Source organism: Carcharodon carcharias, chromosome 12 (genome assembly GCF_017639515.1).
Source record: "Carcharodon carcharias isolate sCarCar2 chromosome 12, sCarCar2.pri, whole genome shotgun sequence".
Classification (NCBI taxonomy): domain Eukaryota; kingdom Metazoa; phylum Chordata; class Chondrichthyes; order Lamniformes; family Lamnidae; genus Carcharodon; species Carcharodon carcharias.
The window spans coordinates 28,383-40,561 of record NC_054478.1 but is presented as its reverse complement, the minus strand read 5'-3'; the positions used below and the strand labels follow the sequence as shown (position 1 = coordinate 40,561).

Sequence of the window (12,179 nt, the reverse complement as noted above, 5' to 3'; positions counted from 1 at the left end):
TTAAGGCATGAATTTGAATATTCATCCATGGATTTGTTCAATTACTGATAGTTCGGTTTCTGCCAACTAATTGCTGAAATGAAAGTTATTTTTTATTTATCAGTCCTTTTTCTTACTGCGTTCGATCACCCTTGAACTACAAGCCAGGTCAATGAACAGCCTTACATACAAGGTGGTCAACTATGGTGTAAAATCAGGAGATGGAGTTTGATTGATGGACACACAACCTGATTGATGACAGATGGGAAACACTATCAAAAGATGCATAAACAACTTGAATATTGCAAAGTCTGCAAAACCTAGCAGTATCTGTGAGAACTAATAAGGACTCATGTTTTTCCAGACTCATTATTTTGAGAAAGTCTGAGCAAAGGATGGAAGGGAGCCAGAAATTTGGCTTAAAGGGACACTGCTTCCAGGATTCGGGGTTACAGCTAGAGTGAATTAGTCAACCACTGAAGACTACGGAGGAAGGGGCATGGAAGAGTCCACCCCTGCGTATGGCTATTCAGAAACTTGGTAATGTATAAGACCATAAGACATAGGAGCAGAAATTAGGCCATTCGGCCCATCGAGTCTGCTCTGCCATTCAATCGTGGCTGATAAGTTTCTCAACCCCATTCTCCCCATAACCTTTGATCCCCTTACCAATCAAGAACCTATCTATCTCGGTCTTAAATAAACTCAATGACCTGGCCTCCACAGCCTTCTGTGGCAATGAATTCTATACATTCATCACTCACTCTCTGGCTAAAGAAGTTTCTCCTCATCTCTGTTCTAAAAGGTCTTACCTTTACTCTGAGGCCGTGTCCACGGATCCTAGTCTCTCCTACTAATGGAAACATCTTTCCCACGTCCACTCTATCCAGGCCTTTCAGTATTCTGTAAGTTTCAATCAGATCTCCCCTCATCCTTCTAAACTCCATCGAGTATAGACCCAGAGTCCTCAAATGTACCTCATATGTTAAGCCTTTCATTCCTGGGATCGTTCTCGTGAACCTCCCCTGGACCCTCTCCAGGGCCAGAACATCCTTTCTGTGATACGGGCCCAAAATTGCTCACAATATTCTAAATGTGGTCTGACCAGAGCCTTATAAAGCCTCAGTAGCACATCCCTGCTTTTTTTTCTAGTCCTCTCGAAATAAATGCCAACATTGCATTTGCCTTCCTATCTACCAACTCAACCTGCAAGTTAACCTTAAGAGAATCCTGGACTAGGACTCCCAAGTCCCTTTGCACTCCAGATTTCTGAATTCTCTCCCCATTTAGAAAATAGTCCATGCCTCTATTCTTCCTACCAAAGTGCATGACCTCACACTTCCCCACATTGTATTCCATCTGCCACTTCTTTGCCCATTCTCCTAACCTGTCCAAATCCTTCTGCAGCCTCCCTGCCTCCTCAATACTACCTGTCCCTCCACCTATCTTTGTATCATCTGCAAACTTAGCCAGGATGCCCTCAGTTCCTTCATCTAGATCATTAATGTATAAAGTGAAAAGTTGTGGTCCCAACACTGACCCCTGCGGAACTCCACTACTCACCGGCCGCCATCCTGAGAAGGACCCCTTATCCCAACTCTCTGCCTCCTGCCAGGCAACCAATCTTCTATCCATGCTAGTACCTTGCTTCTAATACCATGGGCTATTATCTTACTGAGCAGCCTCCTGTGCGTCGACTTGTCAACGGCCTTCTTGAACAACTAGTAGATAACATCCATTCGCTCTCCTTTGTCTAACCTACTCGTTATCTCCTCAAAGAATTCTAACAGATTTGTCAGGCATGACCTCCCCTTGATGAAACCATGCTGACTTTGCCCTATTTTGCCATGCACTTCCAAGTATTCAAGGGGGAATTTTACCAATTTAGGATCCTGTTGTGGAACAGACTAAGTTTGGGTTTTCCATTTTGGGGAGCTGTTGTGGAACAGGCCAATTTTGGGTTATTGTTTGTGCTTTAAAAAAAAGTCTTTCTTCTTTTCTTCAATAAAGTTATCTTTCTTTTTTGACTTTAATATATTATTAATTATAATTGTTATCTGTTATTATTAATTCTAATTATAATTATTATTCAATATTCAATAAAATTGTTGATTCAACACATTACTTCGTATTGTCACTCATTCCTGTAACATCCAGAGAATAAAGAACAAAGAAAAGCACAGCATAGGAACAGGCCCTTCAGCCCAGCAAGCCTGCGCCGATCATATTGCCCGTCAACTAAAACATTTTGCACTTCGGGGGTCCGTATCCCTCTATTCCCATCCTATTCATGTATTTGTCAAGCTGCCTCTTAAACACCACTATTGTACCTGCTTCCACCACCTCCTTTGGCAGCGAATTCCAGACACTCACCACCCTCTGCATAAAAATCTTGCCCCGCACATCACTTTTATAGTTTTCTCCTCTCACCTTAAATCTATGCCCCCTAGTAATTGACTCTTCCACCCTGGGAAAAAGCTTCTGACTATCTACTCTGTCCATGCCACTTATAATTTTATAAACCTCTATCAAGTCGCCCCTCAATCTCTGTCGCTCTAGTAAGAACAATCCGAGTTTCTCCAACCTCTCCTCATAGCTAAGAACCTCCAGACCAGGCAGCATCCTGGTAAACCTCCTCTGCACCATCAGAGGACAGCTCCGAACCTAAGTGAGACTCCACAAGGGACTCTCACGCCCTTACAATGGGGATAGTTATGCAGCCACCTCCTCTTCCTGATTAGTTGCTTAATTTTCCACTACCATTCATGACTGGATGAAGGATTCCAGAGCTTTGATCTGATTCGCTGGTTGTGGGATTGCTTAGCTCTGCCCATCACATGCTGCTTCTAATTTTGGCATGCAAGTAGTCTGTGTTGTAGTTTCACCAGCTTGTCAGCTCATTTTAAGGTATGCTTGAAACTGCTCCTAGCAAGCTCCCCTGCACTCTTCCTTGAACCCCTGCACTCTTCCTTGAATCAGGGTTGATCCTCTGGCTTGATGGTGATGGTAGGGTGAGGGATATGCCAGGCCATGAGGTTAAAGATTGCAGTTGTATATAATTCTGCTGCTGCTAATGGTTCACAGTGCCTCATAGATGCCCAGTTTTGAGTTGCTAGATTTGTTTTGAATCTATCCCATTTAGCACTGTGATAGTGCCATACAACACAATGGAGGGTATTCTCAGCATGAAGAAAGACTTTGCCTTCACAAGGATGGTGCAGTGATCACTTCTACCAATACTGTCATGAACAGATGCATCTGTGACAGGTCTAGGGGAGAATGTCTAGTAGGATTTTCCCTGTTGTTGGTTCCCTCACCACCTGCCACTGGCCCAGTCTAGCAGCTATGTCCTTCAGGATTTATTAAGCTTAGTCAGTTGTGGTGCTAATAAGCCACTCTTGGTGATGGATTTTCATTCTCTGCCCTCGCCACCCTCAGTGCTTCTATACAGGTTTATACAAGTTCAGCATAACTTACCTACTTTTGTGCTCAATATATGTACAGTATCTCAAAACCAGCAACGCTGGGACTAAGACTGTGCTAGATTTCAGATCTTGCTGGTTTTTAAGAGAAAAAAATTGGAATCTTAATTCAATGAATAAGGGAACACATGAAATCAAGTTAATAAGTTTCTTTCTGTATGTGTGGAAACATGACCAAACTGCGATTTCAGAGAAACGCAAGCTCAGTGTACGAACCCGATCTTACCACTAATAGTCAAACTGAGAACCCTTGGCCTGGTTCACCTTCATTGTGTGTCTCCCTCGGTGAGGCCAAAGGTATGGGGGTGGTGCACTATGTCTATCACTGTACTATGACTCCAGTCCAAAGAAAACTGGCCAGGTCGGGTTGGGCGGATTGGGCCAAGCCAGATTGGGTAGCGTCAAGGGTTGCTTGGACCACTCAGAGTGGGAAAAGATAGATGCGTGAACGCAGAGTGCATTACTGCACCTGTCCAAACAGGGTTGTAAATTATCTTACTCATCCAATAGGAAATAAATTCATGTATGGCAGCTCAAAAAAAAGCCCAGTTTTCAAACATTGTTGGTTTTCGGATTTGAGACATTGCACTATACCTCTATTTATGATCCAATGCCTTGCTAATTACACTCTCAATAGGTCCTGCCACCTTCAAAGATCTATGCACATGAATATTCAAATTCCTCTGTCCCTGTAAACTCTTTAGAATTGTGCCTATAATGCCTCTTCCCGTACCTTCTGCCAAAGTGCATCACCTCACACCTCTATATTAAATTCCATCTGCAACTCATCTGCTCATTCTGCTAACCTATCCAGGTTCTGTTGCAGTCAATCGATACCTTCCTCACTGTCTCCACTGATACAGGTCTGGCATCATCACAAATTTTGAAATTTTAATCACTATTGCAATAACTACGTCGTCATTTAAATATTTCAAAAAAAGCAGCAGTTCCAGCAATCACCCTTGGGGAACATCACTATCTACCATCCTCCAGTCTAAGAAACAACCATTTACTACCAGTCATTGTTTTCTGCCTTTAAGCCATTGTTTTTGATAGAGGTATTCAAAATCAGGAGGGGTCTGGACGAGAGTGGATAGGGAAAACTGTTCCCACTTATGAAGGGATCAAGAATGAGAGGGCACAGATTTAAAGTATTTGGCAAAAGAAGCAAAGGCGATACGAGGAAAAACTCTTTCACGGAGCGAGAGCTTAAGGTTTGGACTGCACTCCTTGAGAGTGTGGTTGAGCAGGTTCAATCAAAGCATCCAAAAGGGAATCAAGATTGTTATCTGATAAGGAAGAATGTGCAGGATTACGGAGAGAAGGTGAGAGAATGGCATTAGGTGAGTTGTTCTTTCGGAGAATCGGTGCAGATGCCATGGGTTGAATAGTGTCCTTCTACACTGTAACAATTCTGTGATGCTGTGAAACATGTTGATTACAATCTACCTCCCTCTCTCAGCTGATGGATCAATACTCCATGAAAATAAAAATACCTGGAAAAACTCAGCAGGTCTGGCAGCACCTGCGGAGAGGAACACAGTTAACGTTTTGAGTCCATATGACTCTTCAACAGAACTAAGTAAAAACAGAAGAGAGGTGAAATATAAGCTGGTTTGCATGTATGTGTGTGTGTGTGTGTGGGGGGGGGGAGAGAGAGACAAGTAGAGCTGGATAGAGGACCAGTGATAGGTGGAGATAGCCAAAAGATGTCATAGACAAAAAGACAAAGAGGTGTTGAAGGTAGTGATATTATCTAAGGAATGTGCTAATTAAGGGTAGAAAGCAGGACAAGCAAGGTACAGATAGCCCTAGTGGGGGTGGGTGAAGGAATCGAAATAGGCTAAAAGGTAGAGATAAAACAATGGATGGAAATACATTTAAAAATAATGGAAATAGGTGGGAAAAGAAAAATCTATATAGATTATTGGAAAAAAGGGGGATCGGAAAGGGGGTGGGGATGGAGGAGAGAGCTCATGAACTAAAATTGTTGAACTCAATATTCAGTCCGGAAGGCTGTAAAGTGCCTAGTTGGAAGATGAGGTGCTGTTCCTCCAGTTTGCATTGAGCTTCACTGGAGCAATGCAGCAGGCCAAGGACAGACATGTGGGCACGAGAGCAGGTTTGTCTCCAAGCGTGACCCAGACCTCCCTGTCGCTTGCCATTTCAACACTCCACTCTGCTCTCTTGCCCACATGTCTGTCCTTGGCTTGCTGCATTGTTCCAGTGAAGCTCAACGCAAACTGGAGGAACAGCACCTCATCCTCCGACTAGGCATTTTACAGCCTTCCGGACTGAATATTGAGTTCAACAATTTTAGATCTTGAACTCTCTCCTCCATCTCCACCCCTTTCCCGTTTCTTCCCCCTCCTTTTTGTTTTTTCCAATAATTTACATAGATTTTTCTTTTCCCACCTATTTCCATTATTTTTAAATGTATTTCCATCCATTGTTCATTTCTACCTTTTAGTATTCCCCCACCCTCACTACAGCCATCTGTACCTTATCTGTCCTGTCTTCTACTCTTAGTGAGCACATTCCTTTAGATAATATCACCACCTTCAACACGTCTTTGTTCTTTTGTCTATGACAGCCTTTGGTTACCTCCACCTACCACTGGCTGCTTGTCCCAACAAAACCACCCCCCACCCCCCGCAACTTTAACCAGCTTATATTTCACCCCTGTCCTATTTTTACTTAGTTCTGTTGAAGGGTCATGAGGACCCGAAACTTCAACTGATGCTGCCAGACCTGCTGAGTTTTTCCAGATATTTCTGTTTCTGTTTTTGTTTTGGATTTCCAGCATCCGCAGTTTTTTGTTTTTATCCCTCTTAACTTTATTTCCCTATAAGTTATCATTTTTAAGAGAAGTAGGAAAATTGCACATGGAGAAGAGTATATTTCTAAAAAAGTAAAACTTGTTACCTGACGTTGAACAAACATCAGCACAACTTTTTGTGCTTGCTTAAATGGAGTGTCCTCCCCCAGCGGCGAGTTGCTTGTTGTACAGCCCACATCCCAGCACAGGACAATGGCACTCTGCAAGTAACATCAATTGCAAAAACAGTGCTGTTAGCTATAGTTACAAAGCTAAACAAAAAGAACAGTATCAGAAATACCATTAAACAGCCAGAATAATCAACATCTGAAGATCATCTTCTACTGTTTTTTATGAATTTATTCTTTTGTTAATCCTATTACTAGGGGAAGTGGGAGCTGAATGAGATAGAAAGCACAGCCAACTTAAACACAGGTAGAAATTAAAAGGAAATACTCAGGTCAGGCAACATCTGTGCAGAGAAACAGAATTCATGTTTCAGGTCTGTGACCTTTCATCAGAACTAAAGAAGGTTAAAAATCATAGGATCATCAAATAATAGAATGGTTACAGCACTGGAGGAGGTCATTTGGCCTATCAAGACTGTGCTGGCCCCTGAAGAAGCAATTCACCTAGTGTCACTCCCTGCCTTTTCCCAGTAACCAATGATCCAATTCACTTCTTAAAGCATCAGTTGACCCTGCCTCCACCACACTCTCAGGTAGTGTATTCCAGATCCTACCCACTCTCTGTGTGAAAAAGTTTTTCCTCAAGTCACTTGCTTCTTTTGCCAAATACCTTAAATTGGTGCCCTCTGGCTAGGAACATAGGAATGAAAGTAGGCCATTCAGCCTGTCGAGCCTGCTCCGCCAGTTGGACCATGGCTGATCATCTACCTCAACACCACTTTCTCACGCTATCATCATATCCCTTGATGTCATTAGTTTCCAAAAATCTTTCGATTTCTGATTTGAACATGCTCTACCGCTGGGGTAGAGAATTCCAAAGATTCACCACTCTCTGAGTGATGAAATTCCTCCACATCTCAGTCTTAAATGGTATACCCCTTATCCTGATATTATGTACCCTGGGGTTTTCGACTCACCAGGGGAAACATCTTATCTACACCCACCCTGTCACACCCTGTAAGAATTCTGTAAATTCCAATGAGGTCACCCTACATTCTTCAAAACTGTAGGGAATACAGATCCAGTCTCCCCAAGCTCTCCTCATAAGGCAATCCCACTATCTCTGGCAAATGTGTTGTGTTAGTGTGAGTGTGTGTGTGTGAGTGTGAGAGTGTGAGCCTGAGTGTGATTGTGACTGCCTGAGAGTGAGTGACTCCCTCCATGGCAAGTATATCCCTCCTTAGACAAGGAGGCTAAAACTGTGCACAATACTCCAGGTGAGATCTCACCAAGGCTCTGTACAACTGTAGCAAGACATCTTTACTCCTGTACTCAAAACCCCTTGTGATGAAGACCATAGCATTTGTTTTCCTAATTGCTTGCTGCACCTGCATGAACAAGGACATCCAGGTCCCTTTGGACACCCGCAGTTCCAAACCTCTCACCACTTAAGAAATATTCTGCCTATTTTTTCTACCTAAGTGAATAATTTCACACTTATTCACATTATATTCCACCTGTCATGCTCTAGCCCACTTACTTAGCCTGTCCAAGTCCTCTTGAAGCCTCCTTGCATCCTCCCCACAACTTACATTCCCACCCAGTTTGGTGTCATCAGCAAATTAGGAAATATTGCAATTGGTCCCCACATCCAAATCATTTATACAGATTGTGAACAGCTGTGGACTTAGCACTGATCCTTGCAGTACCCCACTAGTAACAACCTGCCATCCTGAGAATGATTTGTTTATTCCCGCTCTCTGCTTTCTGTCTGTTAACCAATTCTCAATCCATACTAGCATATTTCCCCCAATCCCATGTGTTCTAGTTTTATTAACTAACCTCCTATGTTGGGCCTTATCGAAAGCCTTCTGAAAATCCAAATACACCGCATCCACAGGTTCTCCTTTATCAATGCTACATGTAATATCCTCAAAGAACTCCAACAGGTTTGTCAAACATGATTTCCCTTTCGTAAATCCATGTTGACTCTGCCCAATTTTACCATTCTTTTGTAAATGTCCAGTTATCACATCCTTTATAGCTTCTAACATTTTCCCGACTACTAACGTCAAACAAACAGGTCTGTAGTTCTGTTTTCTCTCTCCCTCCCTTCTTAAATAGTGGAGTTATATTTGCTACTTTCCAGTCTGCAGGAACCTTTCCAGAATCTATAGAATTTTGAAAGATAACCCCCAATGAATCCACTATCTCTATAGCCACCACCTTCGACATTCTGGAATGTAGCTCATCTGGTCCAGGGGATTTATCAAACTTCAAACCAATTAATTTTTTGTGTACTTTTTAAAAAATTCATTAACAGGATATGGGCTTCACTGGCTGCGCCAGCATTCATTGCCCAATCCTAGTTGCCCTTGAGAAAGTGGTGGTGTGCTGCCTTCTTGAACTGCTACAGTCCAAATGGTGTAGGTACACCCACAGTGCTGTTAGGAAGGGAGTTCCAGGATGTTGACCCAGCCACAGTGAAGAAATGACCATATATTTCCAAGTCAGTATGGTGAGTCACTTGGAGGGGAACTTCCAGGTAGTGGTGTTCCCATCCATCTGCTGCCCTTGTCCTACTAGACGGTAGTGGTCGTGAGTTGGAAGGTGCTGTCGAAGAAGCTTTGCTGAATTTCTTTATTAATACTAATTTCTTTCAGTTCCTCGGTTCCCTAGTATTTCTGGGAGATTTTGTGTCTCTTCCTCCATGAAGACAGACAAAAACGAATAGTTTAGTTTCCCTGCCATTTCCCTATTCACCATTATAAATTCTCTTTTCTTGTTCTCTTGCCGGTAATGGACCCACATTTATCCTTGCTGATCTTTTCCTTTTCACATACCTGGAGAAGCTTTTACAGTTCACCTTTATGTTTCTTGCCAGCTTGCATGTATATTCTCTTTTCCCTTTCCTTATCAGTTTCTTGGTCCTCCTTTGCTGGATTCTAAATTGCTCCCAATCCTCGGGGTTATCGCTTTTTTTGGTAACCTTAAAAGGCACTTCCTTTGATCTAATGTAATCTTTAACTTCTTTTGTTAGTCATAGTTGATTAACCTATTCTGTTGGGTTTTTGTGTCTTAGATGAGTGTATATTTTTTTAGATTATGTAATACTTCTTTAAATACTAGCCATTGCCTGTCTACCATCAAATCTTTTCATGTATTTTCCTAATTCACCATAACCAACTTGCCCCTCATACTTCCGCGTGACAGAAGGTGTCAGAGGAGTCACAGCTGTAGGTAGGAAGAGACTGGACAAGGGGAGGAAGAATAGTCAAGATAGGAAGAAATCAGTTCAATAGAGCAGGAACAGGCTGAAACAATAGATCTACCAGGGCAGTCCTGTTTATGGGTTTTAGGAAGGAGGTAGAAGTGAGCTGTTCGGGGTCGAGAGACAATGAGGCTGGAGGCCATGGAATGAAGATCTCCAGAGGAGATGAACTCAATGACAGTCCTTGGTACAACGGCTTGATGTTTGATAGGGGTAGTGGAATCATGGTCCAGGTAGGTAGGAGAAAGCGTCGGAGAATTGGCGCTTGGCTTCTGCTATGTAGAGGTTGGTACGCCAAACAACAGTATCATCCTTATCAGAGGTTTGATGATAATGTTAGGGTTGAACCTGAGAGAACAGAATGCTGCAAGTTCAAAAGGAAATAGGTTAGAGTGCATTTGCAATATTTTGCTCTTATAGAAATTGAAAGTTTCTCATCAGAATCAGTGCAGAGAAAAGGAGCAGAAGAACCCAAGGGAACTAAAATCAGTATTGAGGTAAGGATCCAAGGAAAGTTACTGGAATAATTTAACTGGATTTAAACAATGTGAGTCTTTAAGTCCTAAATCAGAAGTTTTTAAGTCTCAAGTTTTATTTCCACTAAGTTTGAGGCATCAGTCTGGGTACCGAGAGGCGAGTGTGCACGCAGTGATTGGCAAGCAGCCGCTAAGTTCTTTTTCTCAGTCGGCTGCATTCGCAGTTGTATGCTGATGGTAATCCCAGGTTAACGGCCACCATCTTTATAGATGGCAATGTGCAGCAGGACTCATTCATGATTATCACTGTCCCTGGCAGCAGGAGGACAGAATGTTCTGAATTTCTATCCAGGACTGACAGTGATGGATTTTGGAAACTCATTTTACAGGGGATTAGAAGGGAAGGATTTGCCGACCAAAAAGTAAAACCTCCTTGTGGGATATTTTACTGCAGTCATGTTGGTTAGTGTTTCTAAACTTTGTCTCACTATCCCAGTAATATAAGTGGATTGTAGGTTGCTCTGAGTGTTAGACTATATTGCCTTCATCATTCTTCTCCATTCTGGCATGCTGACTTCCAGGCTGCAGGCTCCAGCAGTTACGACATTGGATTTCTGCGCATGCGCAGACCAGCGCACATGTGATGATTATCGGTGGCCATCTTGCACGGCCATTTTGTGTTGGCAGGAGACACACTGTTTTCAGGCCAAATCAGAGCTAATGCATAATAACAATTTACATTTATATAGCACCTGTAACGTGACGAAATGAGGTCTTGTGGCACGGTGGGTAGTATCCCTACCTCTGAGCCAGAAGCTCCGGATTTGACTAGTACATAAGAACTAGGAGCAGGAGTAGGCAATTCAGCCCCTCGAGCCTGTCCCACCATTCAATACGATCATGGCTGATCTCATTTCGGCCTCAACTCCAATTTCCCGCTCTCTCCCCATAGCCTTTCAACCCGTTACTAATTAAAAATCTGTCTACCTCCTCCTCAAATTTATTCAGCGTCCCGGCATCCACTGCACTCTGAGGTCATGAATTCCACAGATTCATGCCTCTTTGAGAAAAGTTATTCCTCCTCATCTCTGATTAAATCTACCACCCCTTAGCCTAAAACTACGGCCTCTCATTCTGGAATGCCCCACAAGGGGAAACATCCGCTCCACGTCTACTTTGTCTATTCCCTCTTAGCATCTTATATACCTCAATTAGATCTCCTTTCATCCTTCTAAACTCTAGCGAGTATAGGCCTAAATTGCTCAATATCTCTTCATAAGACAAGTCCCGCATCTCTGGAATCAATCTAATGAACCTCCTCTGAACCACCTCCAATGCAACTACATGCTTCCTCAAGTAAGGGGACCAAAACTGTGCACAGTACTCCAGGTGCGGTCTCACCAATGCCTTGTACAGTTGCAAGAACACTTCCCTATTTTATACTCTATTCCTTTAGCAATAAATGCCAAAATTCCATTTGTCTTCCTTATTACCTGCTATACCTGCATTCTAGCTTTCCGCGATTCATGCACGAGGACACCCAAATCCCTCTGCACTGAAGCATTCTGAAGTTTCTCTCCATTTAAATAATAAGTCACCTTTTTATTCTTCCGACCAAAACGGATAACCTCACACTTATCCACGTTAAACTCCATCTGCCAAATTTTGGCCCATTCACCTAACCTGTCCATATGCATTTGTAAATTTCTTGTTTCTTCATTGCAACTTACTTTCCCACCTGTCATCTGCAAATTTAGTTATGGTACCTTCTATCCCTGAATCCAAATCATTAATATAGATTGTAAATAGTTGGGGCCCAAGGACCAAACCCTGTGGCACCCCACTAGTTACAGCTTGCTATCCAGAAAAAGACCCATTTATCCCAACTCTCTGCTTTCTGTTGGTTAGCAATCCCCCATCCAAGCTAATATATTACCCCTAATTCCGTGCAATCTTATTTTGTTTCAGTTCTATCGTACGGCACCTTGTCAAGGGCCTTCTGGAAGTCCAGATATACTATATCTA

General features: G+C 42.7%; 1 protein-coding gene across 4 annotated transcripts in view; it reads right to left on the bottom strand.

Moving 5' to 3' along the window:
• The window catches only part of xrcc5 (X-ray repair complementing defective repair in Chinese hamster cells 5), a 187,822-nt gene that overhangs the window by 169,046 nt on the left and 6,597 nt on the right, over positions 1-12,179 (bottom strand). For all 4 annotated transcript variants that reach the window (XR_005944593.1, XR_005944592.1, XM_041201108.1 and 1 more), the window contains exon 2: positions 6,387-6,500. Coding sequence is in view for 2 of the 4 variants with exons in the window: in XM_041201108.1 (XP_041057042.1) it covers positions 6,387-6,500 (114 nt within the window). In the remaining 2 variants the exon portion in view is untranslated. The remainder of the gene's footprint in view (positions 1-6,386; positions 6,501-12,179) is intronic.